The sequence below is a fragment of the Neofelis nebulosa genome, chromosome 4 (assembly GCF_028018385.1).
Source record: "Neofelis nebulosa isolate mNeoNeb1 chromosome 4, mNeoNeb1.pri, whole genome shotgun sequence".
Classification (NCBI taxonomy): Eukaryota; Metazoa; Chordata; class Mammalia; order Carnivora; family Felidae; genus Neofelis; species Neofelis nebulosa.
The window spans coordinates 43,981,463-44,000,976 of NC_080785.1; the positions used below are offsets into that span (position 1 = coordinate 43,981,463).

Consider the following 19,514-nt stretch of genomic DNA (forward strand, 5'->3'; position numbering starts at 1 on the left):
TCCCAGTCATGTGACCTTGCACCTCATGGGAAAATAAGAGCCATATTTGACTCATAAGGACTCCTGGTTCTTTTCCCTTAATGTGTGAAAGTGTTTTGTAATCTGCAACTGATAAACAGATGTTAGACAGTGTCATTGTAATTAAGAGCCTTCTAATTTTTTCCTGTTGTAATGTACTGTTTTGCTCAATGCCAAATATATGCAGGAGACTCAAATGATCTAAAGTCAGCCTTGCAGCCATCATCACATAGATCACTGAATTCTAGATCTTACTAGTAGTGTCTTCAAATCATGCCTGAATTTTAAAGGGGTCCTGGTTCTTAAGACTGAGTATCTCTATTAATACATTGAGTGCATTCCTTTTTTTCTCCATTCAAAGAAGAAAACAATAAAAGGCCCAAACCTACAAAGACTTTTAGTTTGGGGAGCAGGAAGATGAAAACAAAAACAGAAAATAACCAGGGAAGCAACTTGGAGAATGTGAAGTCCGATGTATTAGTGGTAATTGTTGTGGCTATATGAGGTCATTAAGTGTGAGGAATAGAGATAACCAAGTAAAAACCACTTATTAACATCTGGGAAAAATGAGACTTAGACTAAATAACTTATAAGTCATATAAAATCCAGGGACTCTTTCTTTTTAGGAGTGACGTTCTTGCCAAGAGAGGTTAAAAAAAAGGATTTTATTTTCAATTTTAGTCTTTCCCTTTCTTAATCATTGTTTTCTGCTATCAGGATTTTGACAGTTTTTCTATCAGAGTATCATTTGAATTAATATTTGCCTTTTCCTAATAAAAATTGCTAGAAGTGTAGATTTCCAAGCCCCCCAAGTGAGAGAGATTGAATTAGGGTCTTTGAGAATGTAATCTTAACATGCCCCTCCTAGGTTAATGTTTTCAATCCTAGTTGCGTATTAGAATCAACCCCAGTGCCAAACCTAGCACATTCAAACCTCCCAGGTGACTCCACTGTGCTGTCAGTGTTGACACATGGTCCTTAAAAGTGTTTCCAAGTCATCTGAAGGATCTTGTTAAAATGTAGATTTGGAGCCGGGGTTCCGGGATGGGACCTGAGAGTCTGCATTTCTAGGGAGCTCTCACGTGATACAATTACTGCTGGAGGGCACTTGGAATACAGAGAACCATTTCTCAGGTTACATTTTGTGGACAACTACCTACACTCTGTTCCAGTCATTTTTGTGCCAGTGATAATTAGCCTTGACTATACATCAGAATCCCTTGTGAATTAAAAAAAAAAAGAATCCCTAGAGTTTCAGATTTAGGGGTTCTGGATTAATACTCAAGCATCTCCAGTTTTATTTAGTGCCAGGGATGATTCTAATGCAATCCCAGGGTTTAGACCACTGTGACTTTATATTACCGTATTAGGATAGATTCTCTGAAACTTTCTTTTATTTGGTGGCTCAGTGCTTTCCAACCTTTTTCATGTCATGGCACACGTAGAAAATGATAATATTTGTGTGGCGTGGGGTGGGTGAGTGCTCTCTTCAAAACCTGGAGGTTACGGGCCCCCCGGGACTCTGGTGCTGCCATCCTTAGCCGTCCAGGCCCCATTGGCTTTGTCAAACTCCTTTCCTGGTGTTCAGTGGAGCTCTGAGAGCCTGACACACTATACATATAGTGAGTGGGCCCTCAATGAATATTGTCTTGTTATTGCCATTATAATTTGTATTCTGTACTATGTATCAGTGATGGAACTTCTTTTTCATGTTCGAGCCCAGCCCACCTACAGCTTTACTGTAGCTGTCTTCTTTTCTGGCTGTCCACCAGAAATCCCTACCTAAGTTGTACTCATGTCCTGAGCCCTGTCCCTTCCTCCCACCCCCCTTTGATAGACCTTGCCCTGAGAAAGTCATTACTGATCTGCCTTCTCAGATTTTTTTACAGTTTGTAGACTTTGTGCCCTTTGCTTGAGTGCCTAATGTGTTCTCTCATTATTATATTGCGTGTGTACCTAAATCCTGTTTCTCAAAGATTTTATTTTTGATGTTGGATAATGTTTCTTTAAAAAAATTTTTTTATGTCTTTATTTTATTTTGAGAGAGAGACAGAGTGTGAGCAGGGAGAGGGGCAGAGAGAGAGGGAGACATAGAATCTGAAGCAGGCTCCAGGCTCTGAGCTGTCAGCACAGAGCCTGACATGGGGGCTCGAACTCACAGACTAAGATCATGACCTGAGCTGAAGTCAAATGCTTAACCCACTGAGCCACCCAGGTGCCCCTGATGTTAGATAATATTTCTTTAATGTTGTTGGTTTCTAGGAAAATGTGTTGTGCGTCTAGTAGGCATTTAGATACTTGTTGACTTTAAAGCACTTATAATTCTCAAAAATCTAGGTGCTAGAAAGAAGGCAGGAGCTGAGCTAATGGTATAACAACTGTTTTCTCTTTCTTAAACTGGATCCTACAAAATGTCTTTTCACTTGTTACTTGATTACACAGAAACTGGCCTCTGTTTCATTATAGGTACTATAGACTGAAAATACGATTTCTTCCAATATATTAATTTTATTGTAATATATAGACCTTCATGTAATGGGAACCCTTTGAACAGTTTGGAATGCTTAGATATTGTCTTTAGGTATTTAGGTTTTTATTTAATGGGGTGCATTCTTTAATTTCTCTTACATGGTGATCGTCATTTAACAGTTCAACACAGTGAGGTGCCAGGCGTCATGCTAGGACATGTAGATATTAAGAGGAATTAAACACAAGCTCAGCTTCAAGGCCTTTCCATTCTAGCAGAGGAAACTGGCGTGTGCATGACTAGCTATTTAGGTGCTGTAATAAAGGTATTTTAGCTAGGATGGCAGGACCAGCTTCACAAAATGCCACATTTGAATTCCTGTGATTTGAAGGATAAAGTAGGAGTTTACAGACAGAAGCAAAAGCATAGCATCATGAAACACTTGGTATTTTAGGGGACTGTTGCCCAGTGCAGCGCGCATGAAAGGCATGTGGTGGGAATCAAGTGAAAACAGACCAGAGTGTGGGCTCCATGGTTTGAGGTATTGGGAGTTATGAGACTTTTCAGACAAGGGGATGAGATGCTTAAACCTGTACATTTCGAAATTGACTTCATTCTCCAGGATGGATTGTTGATGTGGAACAAGGGGACAGACTATTTACTGGTGGCTTTACCTTCTGGAAAGAAACTTAAACTCTGAACAGACCCTTGAGAACAATAAGAATGATTAGTAAGGATTGAGTATAGAACTTGTCAAGGTTGATTTGGAAACCTTGTCCAATAGATTTAAGGGGAGCATCCTTAACCTTTTTTTATGTCATTTGTCACTTGAGGGTTAGGGAGGCTAAAACTCTTTAGAATGCTTTAAGTATGGATTAACCTCAATTTAGGAATAAATTGTATTAAATTTTGCAAGTCATTATGGTCTTAGAATACATTTTTCCATATAAATATTGTTACAAGATGAGGTCAGCAAATGCCCACAAATGGGAGAGGAGGCAGCTCCTTCCCAGTGGGAAGAAAGGGAGGTTTGGAATTAGAACCCCTGGCTCCAGGTGATTCTTGCCATTTATCAGCTATGTGCCTTTGGAGGAAATGGCCTCTTGAAGGCCTAGTTTTTCATTTGTAAAATAGGAATAAATACTCCCACTGCTGTGTGAGAATCAAATGAGACAGTTTGTGAAGGTAGCTCTGAGTTTTAAGTCAAATGCTAGTTACACGTAGTACACATGTAAGGGAAAATGTAACGTGGATGGGATAATATATTCATGATCAGAAATCTCTGTTGGCTGCAGGAGAGCCTCCTGCAGGTTAGCACAGGAGAGCAAAGGCAGAGGCAGCCCACCTTGGCTTCATGGTTCTTGCTCTCACACCTTGAGGAGGTGGAAAAGGAAAGGAAAGGACTGTGCATTAGAGTGCAAAAGACTCAGCTGAGTATCTTAAAGATGCAGATCACAGGGCTCTACTTCGCAGCAATCCTGATGGGGGTTGGTGGGTGTATTCATAAAGGGGTTCTGGACTTCTGAGTCATCTGCTGGAGCGAGGCAACTTGGGGGAAGGGAAGAGGCTGGGAGAGGAGGTGAGGGCGGGCAGGGGCCGGGTGCCGGGCAGAGAGGGATTAGGGTTTAGGAGCCATTGAGGGAGGATTGAGCTGAACCTATGGAAGAGCCCCTTCTCCCATTTCTTTTTCCTTTCCTTCTGCCCTCCCTGCTGCTGCTGACCACTGTGGGCCAGCCATTGGGATGGGGACAGGGAATGTCCCCTCCCCGTTTTCCCAAGACACTGGACTTGCCGGTGTGGAGCGATCCAGAGGAAAAGAGCAAAGGCCACCTTGGGGTGCTGTGGCTAGAAGGAGGGGGGTCAAAGGGAACTGAGCTGGGGTGGACTTCTGGGACCTTGCCTGCTCACCTGGGGGCACTCGTCCTCCCCTGCTGCCTGCTGCTGGGCTGCGGGTGAGAGGGGAACTAAAAGCTTAGGCACCTGACTGTTTGTAGAGGGAGGCTGGTGGGGGTGTCAAATTTGCACTAAGTAAGTGGGGACTCAATTTTTGGAAAAAAAAAATCTATTACTTACATACAAGTGTATGTGTGTGTATCCATCAACCAGAGTACATTCAACCTTATTATGTGGACATGATTTAGATGATTTCGTTTCCCCTTTAATTATATCAAGTTGTACCCATTAATTCAGCAAACATTTCATTTTAGCTGTGTGCTCCAGTATGTGCTCAGCTTCCTGTAAGTACTGTGGTATAAACCTCAGTAAAACATCGTTTCTGCCCTCAGGGAGTTACATTCTAGTTTGTGTAAAGAAGATTCTAATAACAGGAGAAGAACAATTTTCAGTGGCTAGGCCTCTCAAATCCCATGAAACTGAAAATTGATATAATGTGACATATAATCTGGTACAGAATTTCTTTAATCAGAAAGTGGAAGGAGTGTCTAGTTTAGCTTCAGAGTGTTGGTAATTTAAGTGCTTCCAGCAAAACATAAGAGCCTTTCAGAATTCTCAGCCATAGGATTGCAATCTTTTGAATTAGATTACAAAGCAAATCTTTCCTTGAACACTTTTCTTCTTATGGAATCGGCTTGGATTTTTGAAAGTTCAGGTTTTTTTCAATGTTCCGATTAAAAGAAAAAAAAAAACATGCTAAATTCACCACAGTACCTTAAAATGACAAAAAAAAAATAGCATGTGTATTAAAATGGAAAAAAGGGGATTATCAATTTTGTGACACTCCCAAAAGACTATATAGACAGGGTTGATGATCACTGGACTAAATTTAGAGAAAATCATTTATAATCTTTTCTGTAGGCAAGAATGCAAGAAAAGCTCTTTAGGGGTGCCTTCAGAAGTTTTTGTCATTTTATGTCTTTCTGCTTAAATTATATGCTCACAAGGCAGTATCTGCCTTACCGAGGCTTTCATTTTCAAATGAAAAAAATGTATATATATAAACATATGTATACACACACATAGCTTATTTCAATTTTGAATAAATTAAAGCATAACTCTACATTTTTATGTAAAAATTAGTAGTTTCTGTAAAGTATGCTGCATATATCAATAGATAAATTGCAACTTTCCACCCCTTTTATCTTAAGGAAAAAAAAAAAAAGAAAGAAGGGAGCAAGATAATTTAAGGTAAGGAAGCCCCGGCTTTTGTCTTACCCTTGCCCCCGCAGTCCTCAAGAGGCCAGGCAGTGTATGGCTTTCACGTTGAAGTTCTTGTCTTCAACTTCCCTTTCTCCGTTTATGCTTTGTTTCCTTGGTCAAGTTCCTCCAATTCTCTGAGCCTCAGTTTCTCACTATATAGTGGGGAAATACTGGTGTCTACCCCATGGGATAGTTGTGGGGATCTACTGGGTTGGTTTAGGTAAAGCACTTCAAAAGTACCTGGCATGTAATAAGAATGAAAATGTCAGCTGCTTTATTATTATTACTACTAAATTGAAAGGAGCAAAGGAATTGAAAACACTGAGCATATTATGAATCGACCCTGGGGGCTATGAAAGAGCTCCATTCAAATGCCCCAAATTCCAAGAACAGTTTAGCGCTTCAGGGATTGAATTAGAGGAAGGCACCAAAGGCCACTCGGTACCTTCCTTCCTTCCGTTCTTCTCCTGAAGAATTGTGGTATTCTGAGGAAGTAGAGAGGTGATTGCCTTGAGAAATCCTATTTATCACTCCAGAGTCCTGAAGGTTAGAGGCTAATTTAAAAGCAGGTGTGAAATGTATTGCCACTGAAGTCAGTAGAAGGCAGGATGCCCTCTTTTACCAGAATTACTTAGTATTGTTCTAGAAGTCTATTATTATTGTCAAGTGGGAAGAAGATACTAACAGCAAAATTATAAAATACGAGCAAAATTATTAAAAAAAATTTTTTAATGTTCATTTATTTTTGAGAGAGAGCACAAGTGGGGAGGGGCAGAGAGAAAGGGAGACACAGAATCTGAAGCAGACTCCAGGCTCTGAGCTGTCAGCACAGAGCTGGAAGTGGGAAGTGGGGCTCAAATCCACGAACCATGAGATCATGACCCAAATGGAAGTCAGACGCTTAATGGACTGAGCCACCCAGGTGCCCCGCAAAATTATTATTTTTAAATAATATTGTTCAAAATAGAGAATTGAGTATAAACCAAAAAAACGGTAATAAAATTAATAATTTAGTACGAGTCAAAAAATAAGTACATGGCAAAATAATTACACTTCAAAAATAAGTACATTAACAGTATTCAGTAAAGTGTAATAAAAAAGATTTCGTGGATATTAGCAGAAAAATGTTAAGCTCACAAAGGAGACTTAAGAAATATGAATTAACTATGTAACTACTATATTAATTCTACCGATAGGATTTTTGTCAAGGGCAATTGAAAAGCAAGTTGAATAATTGAAGGTATGTACTATGTTTATGGGTATATACATATGGACTCATGTCATCACCGTGTAGCTTCTTTCCAAATTAATTTATAAATGAAACTCCAATTACAATCTCAAAGGGATTCCCAAAGTAGAAGGGTGTAAGGTGTTCCATACATTAAAGATGGCATTTACATTCAGTGAGAGAACAATTTATTCAGAACATGATAGTTAGATTATTGAGAAACTAAAGCCCAAATTGTGTTATGTTTGGTGAGGTGAAGTCTTTGAAGGCAGAAACCAAAAAAGAAATGGATGGTAGATTTGTCAACAAGAAAAAATCAAAATTTTGAAAGATCCAAGTAATATATATAACAAATGTCAAATGACAAACCTAGTTAAATATTTGCAGTTTTAGTGATCCAGAAGGAGTAATCTGTCTTTTATAACCATTACTATCTCCTAGGTAACATGTATTTTTTAATATTTAAAAATGTAAATACTTGTTTAAGAAAAAGGCAATAAGATCTAGACTGTTTGGTTTTCATTTCTAAGAGTATTTTATAGTTCAGTTCCTTAGTAGTTATTTAATAAGAAGCCTGCAATAGGGTGAATCTTGTGGCATAAGAAAATTGGTATCGTTTGGATTCATCTTAATATGTTTTTTGTACTTGGACAGAAAGCAACTATTGATTCTCCTATGAGACTGATTTTATTATTAGCTTATTTTCTCTCCCTTACCTTTTCTTTCTTCCTTCTGCCCTGATGAGAGGAAAAACAAAAACAAAAAACCTCTAAAGGCCTGAGATATAAGGGAAGTTATTTTAGATTTCTTTCTAAGTCAGCATGACTGTACATAAACTTGGTTTAAAACAAACGCCTGATTTATGGCCCACCACTCCTACATTATACACCTGCTTTGTAAATGAGTAGCCTAAGGAAAACCATCTTGTCTTTAAGATATCGATCATTGCTCTTACTTGCATTCCTTGACATTAAACTTATGTTTGCTGCCTGTATGCTAATCTGTAATCTTTTGAGCTTTTACAAGATGTAAAAAAGTATATAACCTTGTAAAAACTGTTTACTCTCTGAAGCACTTCTCTGTGAAGAGCATGTTTCTTGGGCATGTGTCCTAACTTGGGCTCCCGTAAAACTCTCTTATTTTAGAGATTCTAAAATGTTTGCTTGTTTTGTGTCAACAGCCCTCCCTCTTCCTTCCTTCTTTACTATATTTCATGATAAATTTGTTTAAAAAATAGTAAAATTCATCATAAAAATCCAGATATTGCAGCAATATACAATAAGTGATAGTTTCTTATTTTATTCATCCTCAGTCCGGCGCCCTGAGGTCACCATATGCCTTTATTCTTGAGTTATTTCTCACTGTTGTTTCTATTCCTCTGGCAGTTCTGTTTGTGGAAGTTTCCATGTGAGGGTTCCTTGGATAGTTTTTGGGAAATAAAGGGCCCGCATTTTGTTGAGTGAGTGAATGAATGAAATTTATAGATACATGCCTAATTCTTTTGTAATCCAGGCTGTTGGATTTTAAGCATAGCCCTGGGGTTTCTTCCAAAGAGTCTCTCTTCTTTCCCCAATCGCTAAGAATCCAACATTTTATATCCCAAATTTTACCATGCTTATTTTTGCAATGCTTTTCTATAAGGTGAACACGTTTCTTTATGCTAACATAGTAATTTAAATTTCTTTTTTCTTCCAGCTGCCTTTGCAGCAGTGTTGCACTGGTAAGATTGTTTTCTTCTCATGTATTTTATGCAGATCATTACAACTTACCAAAGCTATTTCCCATATATATAAAGAAAAAAATTTCAGTATGATAAGGATGAATATATATATATTAATTACTACAGGCAACACAATAGCTTGAAAAAGTAGTTTAATTGATAAATCAAGGTCAGAATAATGTAACTTTTTAATAAAAAAAAAGAGATCCATTATTGAAGAGGTTATATTTGAAGCCCTATTTCACTTAACGTTAATATAGTGTTCATGTTGAGAGGAAGATTAATTTTTTTAATCTTCTGGATAGAGTGAAATATGAATTTCATTAATCAGATATTTCTGAAATGGGAACCCAATGACATTTATAGTTCATTTATAGTTTTATTGTACTTAGTTTAAAATATTGTTATTCTGGTTCATTCTAATTTTAAAATCTAATTTGAATGTGTTTTCTAATAGAAATTTTAGTAGAAATGTTAAGACATACAGAGTGAAAAAACAAATGTGGACACTGTTGTCTTTGACTTTCATTACAAAATGATGTGCAAATTTCTAGATTCTTTTATGTTTGCTCTTGGTTTCTTTTCAAAATAATACTTAGCGTAAGTTCAACGCTGCTGCTCTGTTAACTCTTGTTTTTGCAGGAGCCATATAACACACCTCTTTGAAAATGATCGCCACTTTTCTCACCTCTCAACGTTGGAAAGGGAGATGGCTTTTCGCACTGAAATGGTTAGTTTTCATGTGGTATTTTAGGCATCTAAAAACTTGAAGCTTTTTATCAGGGAAATTTTCAAAGATGTTCCAAAGTAGAAAGAGCAGACACCTCCCATGCCCCATCCTGCGGCTTCAACACCTGGAGACACAGCCATCTTTCTTTCATTCCCTCACCTCCACACAGCCATCTCTTTTTAAAGGAAGCCTCAGACATCGTATCATTTCATCTGTAAATACTTTCGTATGTATCTCGAAAGAGGAATTTTTTGTTACCCACATTACTTCTGGCGCACTTGAAAACGATAAACAGCAATTGCTTAATACTGTCAAATGTCAGTCAGTGTTTAAGTGACCTACTGGCTTTTTTTTTTTCTTCCTTTTTACAGTTGGTGTGTTGGTAGGCTTGAATTAGGATTCAGACAATGTCTACACATTGTGCTTAGTTGATGTATCTCTTGTCTTTTATTTATTTTTTTTTATTTAAAAAAAAAATTTTTTTTTTAATGTTCATTTATTTTTGAGACAGAGAGAGACAGAGCATGAACGGGGGAGGGTCAGAGAGAGGGAGACACAGAATCTGAAACAGGCTCCAGGCTCTAAGCTGTCAGCACAGAGCCCTACGCGGGGCTTGAACTCACGGACCGCGAGATCATGACCTGAGCCGAAGTCGGCCCCTTAACCGACTGAGCCACCCAGGCGCCCCTCTCTTGTCTTTTAATCTATAAATTCCACTTCTGATTTTTGTTGTTCTGCTCTTTATTTGTTGAAGAATCCAGGTTATTTATCTTACAGAATTATCCACAGTAATTCATGTCATTTATTATGTTCCACTGCCCCAAGTTTCCTGAATAATTGAGAGAGACCTGATAACTGAAGATTCAGTGGTGTTCTTTTTGTCTGTTTTTTTGTTTGTTTGTTTGTTTGTTTCAGTAGGGATATTTCATAAGCGGGTGTACATTTGCTGTATCATACAAAGAGGCACACCATAATTGGTTGTCTCACTTTCTGTGATGCCAAGATTGATCAGTGGGTTTAGATATTGTCATGTTGATCCTTCCATTATAGCCTAGCCATCAGCCTAGATCAGTTAATTCATTAAGATGACCAAATGTTGATGATCTATTCTAATTATTTTTTTCCTGCATTTGTTAACTGTAATTCTTTTATAAAGAAGAATTTTCCCATAATATTTATTTATTTATTATTTAATTATATATTCTCTGTGTACGCTTTGTACAGGTAAGACAAATAAATGCTTGAGTTTTTCTTTTTATTTACTACTTTCTAGAAAAATTAGTTGGTTTCCTAGCATTTTCTTCTGGTAACTGATGGAGTTCCATCTTTTGGAATAAATCATTATGAACTGATGAATTTTAACATGTTTTGTCAACTTGTAAAACTGTCTTTAACTAATGAGAGTCCTTGCATTGATTTTGTGTCCCTTTGATGTGACCTTGCTAATCTTCTATAGCTTTCATACTTTCTGGTACTATTAGGTGTATCCTTTCCAGACCTGGAGTCATCCAGTTTTCCAAGGAGCCCCAATTCCTTTCAGTAGCAAGTGGTAGTTAGAGACCACAGTTTTGGTGCTAGAGATGTTTATTGCTATTACAGTTGACCTTTGAACAACAAGGGGGTTAGAGGTCCTGACCCCCGTGCAGTCAAATATCCACGTATAACTTTTGACTCCTTCCAAATTTAATGATTAATAGCTTACTGTTTACCGGAAGCCTTACTAATAGCGTGAACAATTGATTAACACATATTTTGTATGTTACATGTATTATAAACTATATTCTTCCCATATAGTAAGCTAGAAAAAAGAAAATGTTATTAAGAAAATCATAAGGAAGAGAAAATATACTATATTTATTCAAAAAAATCCGAGTGGAACTGTGTAGTTCAAACCTGTGTTGTTCTGGGTTCAGATGTATTTGATACTAGATTGGCCATTGTGTCTAAGCCTTTTTAGTAAACAGAACTAAGAAACAATTTTTAAAAGAGAAATTATGATCTTATATTCGTATTTTAAAATGCAAATTTAGGATGAGATTTTTTTACTTTGTATTAAATTTATATCTTTATTGTTAGCTTAGGAATCTTGGTTTCAAGTTACTTGTTTTTGAGGAACAAAAGTACCAAAGGTATTATTAAACATATGATTATTGAAAACATTTTAAGATTTTCTTGCATTTCTTTTTGACTTCAGGATATATTCCATTAGGGATGTACAGTAGAATTACTGTATCTTACAGTTATTTGAAATCTTCCAACTTGATAATTAATTCCTTTATTTTGATGTTTGGGGTTTACAAAATTTTTGTTTTGTAATTCAGTAAGATATTTACATGATTCCAAAACAAACCTATAAAACAAGATAGGTTGTAGTAGGTTTCTACGGCTAACATAACAAGGGTACAATAAACCAGGTGGCTTAAAAGCAGAGATTTATTCTCTCAGAGTTTCAGAGGCTAGAAGTGTGAAGTCAAAGTGTGGGCAGGGCCGCGTTCTGTCAGAAGGCTCTGTGGGAAGTCCTTCCTTGCCTCTTCCTAGCTTCTCATGGTTTCCGGCAATCCTTGGCATTCCTTGGCCGGCTTTGGAATTGCCATCACTCCAGGCTCTGCCTCTGTCATCATGAGACATTTTCCCCTGTGTCTCTGTGTTTAAATTTCCCTCTCATTGTAAGGATATCACTTATTAGATGTCCTCATTTTAATTTGATTATGTCTTCAAGGAACCTATTCCAAATAGGTTCACATTCACAGGTGCCAGTGCGTATGAAATTTTGGGGGATATTATTCAACTCATTACAGTAGGAGATATTTTTAAAAAGTGATATGAAAGCTAAATACCATAGTAGGAAGAACCATTTTTTTGTTGTTTTCAATAAATATCCAGGTATGCAAATTGCTTTCATATTTATGAGCTTTAAATCCAGTATGGAATTTGACAGCTGATGTGTTCTGGCCACCAGGGCAGCTGTAGGCAAAATTGTATAGAAGATGCAGGATGTTTCCTGTCTTGCCCCGTACTGCCACTTATACTCCCTCACAAGGGGGCAAGTACTAGTACTTGCTTATTTTTTGTTCTTTGTATTATTCCAACCTCAATATGTCCTATTCGCTCATAATGGGAGTACCACGGCTGTCCTCCCCGACCCACGTGATCCCAGTCCTATGGGGTTCTTACCGTATTCTGAGCTGGAAGGAAAGAAAACAGCCTGGAAAACTGGTTGGCATCTGAATGTAATAATTGATATGCAACACATCAATATGTAGCTTTCCTAATATATTTTCATTCTTGCATGCAAATCTGGAGGAAAGATGACTGATGGCAGAATTTGGGGGAATCAGATAAGCAGGAAGGGGGAAACATTTTTGCTGAGGGAAGATTTCTTGGGTCATGGTAATTTATGTTCTGTATAAACCACTCACTCACCCTGTTCATAAGGTAGCCTTTTCTAACAATTAAATTAGTATGGGACCTGGGGTTTCTTAGATTATGTATGCTGTCTGAGTTATATTACTTTTTAAATGCTAAAACTATTTTTGAGTAAATTTTGTGTTCAATTATTTAATTTATTTTTTTTGAGTTCAATTATTTTAATTAAGGCAAGGTTATACTAACATATGTAGTTCTTTTTTGTAACCTAAGATTGTATTAGTGATCAGAAACTGAAAGCTATTATTTTCCCGATTGCTTTATTTTTCAAAAACAGTGTATTTTTTTTAAGCTGATAAGAGGCATAGTAATTATGTGCTTTTTATTATAACTATAACATGTTTGTTTCAGGGACTGTATTATTCCTACTTTAAGACTATTGTGGAAGCACCCTCATTTTTGAATGGAGTATGGATGATTATGAATGATAAGCTGACTGAATACCCCCTTGTTATAAATACATTAAAAAGGTTCAATCTTTATCCTGAGGTAAGTTACTTTTTCAATTGTGATTTTTTTTTTTTTTTTTACTTTTTAAAGTGTTACTTGCATTAAATGCCGATTCTAAATGTAAGGTATAGTTCAATATATTCTATTTCATCTTCTACTTAAAAAGAAATTATATATATTCTTTTGGAAAGAACTATGAAAAAAATTATTATTAATTTTGGTGGGCTTTAGCCAGTTTCATGGGAACTGTCATGATTTCATGGTTTAGAAAATTTGAAAACTATCTAGATTCGGTGATACAGAGATGATAGCAAGGGAGTGCCATTACATGTCATTTGCCAAATAATGTTTCTTCCCTGTCTGGGATTCTTCACTTAATTGAATGAATGCCCTTTTTGCGGGGAGGGGAAAGACGGATCCACCCAGGAGGTGATCTCAATGATATCAGTAACTTTTTTGGCCTCTCTTTTACTGTCCCTGGCTTCATTTGACACATCCCTAAGCATTTTCCAGGGCTAAATTGAGATGTGACTCAGTGACATCCTCCTTTACTTGATATGAGGTTCCCCTGTTAACACACTGCCCCTGTGACTCCCCCCTCTTAACTTGCCTGAGCTGCTAGACAGCATGTTCTAGGGCTAGGGCAGTGGCTGCCTTGGTCTCTGGGGATCTCAAGCTTCGGCTCTGTACCAGGACTTAGCAGGGCTCTCCGTTATTCCCATTCCATGAGAGAGGAGTCCCAAACTCCATCCAGATCAGTGAGTTAGCTGATTGATTAATGAGGAGATAGAGATAGAGGAGGCAGAGACAAATAACCGCCAAGTTCCAGTGTTTTGTTTTTGTTTCTGTTTTTTTAAGTTTATTTATTTTGAGAGAGAGAGAGATAATGGGAGGGGCAGAGAGAGAAAGAGAGAGAGAGAGAGAGAGAGAGAGAGAGAGAGAGAGAGAGAGACAACCCCAAGCAGGCTCCACACTGTCAGCACAAATCCCAGTGCAGGACTTGAACTCACGAATTGTGAGAACATGACCTGAGCAGAAATCAAGAGTTGGAAGCTTAACCTGCTGAGGCACCCAGGCACCCCTGTGTTGTTTTACTAATGTACTTCTTATGAGTACTTTCTATAACCGTGTATACATTTATTTTTACAGAAATGGGATCACATAGCAAATATTCTTTTATAAGTCCTTTTTGTCTTTTAGGATATTTGTAACAATCTTCCTGTGTCATCTTTTCTTCTGCAACATCATTTTTGGTGGCTGTATATCCAATGTCCCATTGTTTATTTAGTCCATCTTTTATGAAAATTTTGGCTGTTTTCAATTTTTAAAATATTCTAATACTGGCATGAGCATTCTTGAAGCTAAATTTCTATACATGTCCTTACGTTTTTTAGAGTATAAATTTGTTGATGTGGAACTATTTGGTTCAACAAAATATATACTTTAATGACTTTGGTATGTGTTGCTAAAATGTTTTCTAGATAGGTTATACTAATCGAAATTACCACTGGCAGTGTTTTTGAAAATGTTTATTTCCTTGAATCCCTGCCAATTTGGTAGACAAAAAAATTGAAATCACATGATATATTTTTCTCATTGCTATATATGTGTGTATATATGTATTTCGTTCGGTGCTATACATTAAAAATGCATTTTTACTTATAAAAGTAATGGTTTATGTCCTTTGTCTATATTTCTATTGCAATTTTGTAGGGGTACATTTATTATATTCTGGATGTTAATACCAGGCTATTTGGGTAAACCTTTTCCTCCGGTTTTTGTTTGCCTTTAACTTTGTGTATGATATGTATGTATTTTTTCTGTATAGAAGTAGCATACCTATTAATCTTTTAAATTTATGATTTTTCATATTTGTAAAAAAAATCTTCATTCTTTTAATTATTTTTTTGGCATTTATGTTTTGAATATTTCTGGAATTTATTTTATTGCACAGTATTGGAATAGGAATCTAACCTTATATTTTTTCAAAATGGTCTCATGTGTAACCTAACACTTTGATGAGTGGTCCATCTTCTTTCTCCCTACTGATTTGAAGTAGCTTTCTTTATTATATACAGAATTATTCTACGTATATGCTTGCATCTGTTTTGGGGCTTTGTATTCTGTATTGGGTTAGGTTGAGGTCCTGGAGAGCAGGCTTTCAGATGGAGATTTGCATATAGGAAGTATCTAGAGGAGTGCCCTTGGGGGCAACACCTAAAGGGGATGAAGGAAGTTGGCTGAGGCTGGAGGAGTTGGGCTCTGATGCAGTCACAACAGAGGCTGCAGGCAATCCCACCCAGAGCTCTGGAACTGAGATGGCCCTGCTGGGAGTTGTCCTTGGCCTTTACATCCCTCCCTATTGACTAGTCTAGTATTGAATGCCCAGTTACTCGTGGGTTGCCTTTGGGTCGCCTTTGGGTCAGGGTGTAACCTATAATGAATTTACTGTCCTCCAGTTGAGGGTAGTTCCCAGAGTGGGACTCTGGTAGGAGCTGTCAGCCACCAACCCTCCCAGCCCCTGAAGAAATGAGTGTCTCAGCCCTCGAGGAGGATATGGTAACACTCCTCGAGGCCTCTGCCATGATTACTTTGATCTGTCTGGCTCTTCTTCCCGCATCACACTGTTTTAATTTTTGTAAGTAGCAAGTTTTAGTATCTGTTAGATAGAATATTCCCTTTGGTTATTCTCCTTGTTATATTGCCACATAGCACTTCTAGATAGACACTTGGGATTTTGCTTAGCATTGTTTTATGTTTATGAGTTAAACATAAACATATGTGAGGGAGAAGTCACATCTTGAGAAATTAGATCTATTCAAGAGGACAAACTATCTTTCTATTTGTTCATCTCTTCTTTTATGTTCCTTAGTAGAATCTTATAGCTTTTGAAAAATATAAATCTTGCGTGTTTCATGTTATATTTTATTCTTATGTATGGGTGAACAGTTGAAGCCTGGCTAATGAAGAATCTATGCAGGGGATTGTAAAGCTTACTTGACTAAATTTAAAGGGAACCAAGTGGGTAAGTGTAGGAAAGGAAGGTTTAATAATCATCAAAATATCTCAAAAATATTCTAGTAATGAAACTGTTGATAATATCTTTTCTCTAAAAATCTAAAAAAATGCCTCTGTTTTCTTAAAAATAGGTAATCTTAGCCAGCTGGTACCGGATTTATACCAAAACAATGGACTTGATTGGTCTTCAAACCAAGATATGTTGGACGGTTACCAGAGGAGAAGGACTCAGTCCTATTGAAAGCTGTGAAGGCAAGGTTCTTTCTGTGATATTGTGTCAGAGGCTTCTGCTAGATTCAAATGGCTTGGGAACACTGGAATTAATTGGAGACTGCTTCACTTACATTCTGGCCTGCGAGGCTGGGCTCATTTGGGGCTGTCGGTTGGAACACCTACATATGCCTTTTCCATGCATCTTTGGCTTTTGAGCCGGATAGTACCTCAGGGTAATCAGGCTTTTCATGGACTCCAAGTTGGATACTGCTTGGCCTCTTCTAGTCTTAGAAGTCACATAGTATGACCTCTGCCATCGTCTGTTAAAGCAGTCACAAGCCCAGCCAGACTCAAAAGCATGAGCATAGATCCTCCCCTTCCCCAATACCTTGAAAGGAGGAGTATCTGAATTTGTAGCCCTGTTTTAAAACCACGGCAGTTGGAGCACCTGGGTAGCTCAGGGAGGTGTCTGACTCCTGACTTCAGCTTACATCATGATCTCAGGGTCCTGTGATCAAGCCCCGCCTTGGGCTGTATGCTGGGCTTGGAGCCTGCTTGAGATTCTCTGTCTCTCTCTGTCTCTGTCTCTGTCTCTCTGTCTGTCTCTCAATAAATAAACAAATAAGTAAATAAATAAGTAAATAAATAACTTTAAAAAATAAAAATAAAAAATAAAACCATCACAGCTACTGCCCTGTTCTCATCTCTGTTCTGCAGTAGTGTCATGTGTTCCTATGGGAACCAAGGCAACCATTGAAGATATCTGTGCCATTTTCAAAATAAGCACATTTTAATATAAATTGCCAGACACACAGAGTAATTTATAGTTAGAACATATGTTTTTTATTTTTTTTTATTTTTAAAGGATTGGGAGATCCTGCTTGCTTTTATGTGGCTGTAATTTTTATTTTAAATGGACTAATGATGGCATTATTCTTCATATATGGCACATATTTAAGGTAAGACTGTTCATCGAGAATATTTTGGTATGTATTATAACACTATATACTAAAATAATAAAAATGGTGAGATAAAGATTAACTTTTGGTTCAGTTTTATAATATTTCTAATAGATCTACTTGTAGATACAAAATTCTTTCCTATTTGAATGATTTCACCATTGGCATAGCCAGCCAAACTTAAAATAATTTTAGAGGCTTAAATAGAGAAGGGTGGGGATATTTGATTAATTTTAAATATTTATAGGCTTTTAAGCATAAATAATATATTGTTTACATAAAATATAAGGAAAGGACCACTCATTATCAAATGGTGTTAACAATTCTATTTTGCTGATGTTAAAATAGAAATATATTTTATACAGATATTTAATATCTGACCTGGTATACTTCACAGGTGAATAATAGTCCTTAAAGTAAAAGATTGACAAATTTTGTAAGCATCTTTATTTTTCTTCTTTTTTTGACAGTTTGTTACATTGTGTACTTGTTTGAACAATTTTACCTTGAGAATATGTTTAGAATTTTTTTATATTGCTTATAGATTCCTTGTAGTACAGAAGTATGAGTATATGACTTTCAATTTGGGTTAATGAGTTTGAATCTGCTGTTATACCATTATCTTTGCCTTGGAAGTACTGGTATTTTCAGTATAGTGCCTCAAAGATCTCTTTCATTCCTAGCTCAGTGTTTGAGCAGATAACAGTAACTTCATAAATATTTGTCAGATGAGGAAGTTATTAGAAGATCAATTTAAAGTATATTTGCATATAGATTTAAGATACTTTGATGCTAATATTTCTGATTTAGCTATAACAAAGTTTTTTTAATCATGTCACTGGAGGAGACTGAAATGAAAATGCATGATTAAAAGGTGATGTGGAAGATTTTGTTTTTGAAACAAGCCACACAGATATCTTAACCAGAAGTATATATTAATTGGTCAAGAGGAAGTCCACCTGAAGGAGAGCATGGCCAGTGTGCCTTGTATTATGATGAGCCTAAGGTCTCTGCTTTGGGAGGGGGTCCGTCATTTTGCTAAGTACTGCCTAGCTGTCTAATGGATGGGTAGCTTTATTGCGTTTGGGATATTTGATTTTGAGGAAAAGAAGTTAAAATGTGGAACATGGCATTGTTGCTAAATTGCCGACCTATAGTTATGCTACCTTTTTAATTGAAAGAAGAATTTCTAAATATTTAATAAGCATGCAGTATCATTTCCTTATAATGCATCGTTTTGAAGGCCAAGGGTATGACATCCGCTGCAGAGACTCCATTTTGTGGTTTTGACTGAGAGGTTCTCGGTGGTTTAGGCCCTGACCTGAGATTTCTCAGTCTTCAGCCCCCGCCGTCCCCAGACAGCAGTCTTCTCCCTACATAGGAGACACGTGTCCATTTGTCTAGTCCACATAAAGTACGTACCAAGTGGCTTCTTTGTGAGCTGGTGCGCTTGGGTTTTGACAGCATGTGGTGAGGAGAGTGGGAGATGAAAGTGGTGCTGAGCGCACGTAAATGGGAGACAGCCAACAAGGATAACGCGCTTCTAGTGCTGGTGGCAGAAGTTTGTTCTGGGTGGAGGGTTGCTTTAGCCGTCCCTTGGAGGGTCAGGGCATTTTGGATAGGTGGGGGAGGAAGGAATTCCAGGGAGAGGCAAAGGTGGAAAACGTTGGATGTAGAAAGCAGATGAGTTTTACTGGGATGCAGATTATTGAGGAACATGGTTGAAGATTAAGATTGGAGAAATGGTTTGGCTGGTTGGTGCATGACCTTGGCCGGTTTGAGACCTATTCCAAAGCAAGCGAAGACATTCAGAAATTGACCAACGGAGGGACAGGATTCAAACTAAACTATGGTCTCATGAGACCCTTGATTTTCACCTGTCACTACAGTTAGCCAGTAACTCCTTTAGCATAGCATCTGTCAAACTGCAGGGTATGGCCTAGTCAGTGATTTTAGAATCAATTTAATTGGTTTGGCGCAGCAGTATTTTTCACATGAAAAAGAAAAGGATACAAATGTACATCATAGATTATACAACACTTTGTAAGATAGGTAAGATTTAGAGAAACTTCTATTTGCTATTTATTGTATATACGTGTATACACGTGCATGTGCTGAGCTGTAATGTA

At 37.3% G+C, this 19,514-nt stretch overlaps 1 protein-coding gene across 5 annotated transcripts in view; it reads left to right on the forward strand.

Annotated features, from left to right (window-relative positions):
* The window catches only part of DPY19L1 (dpy-19 like C-mannosyltransferase 1), a 105,801-nt gene that overhangs the window by 17,424 nt on the left and 68,863 nt on the right, over positions 1-19,514 (forward strand). For all 5 annotated transcript variants that reach the window (XM_058724616.1, XM_058724612.1, XM_058724613.1 and 2 more), the window contains exons 2-6: positions 8,565-8,589; positions 9,232-9,319; positions 13,097-13,234; positions 16,345-16,465; positions 17,292-17,385. In XM_058724616.1, the coding sequence (XP_058580599.1) occupies positions 8,565-8,589; positions 9,232-9,319; positions 13,097-13,234; positions 16,345-16,465; positions 17,292-17,385 (466 nt within the window). The remainder of the gene's footprint in view (positions 1-8,564; positions 8,590-9,231; positions 9,320-13,096; positions 13,235-16,344; positions 16,466-17,291; positions 17,386-19,514) is intronic.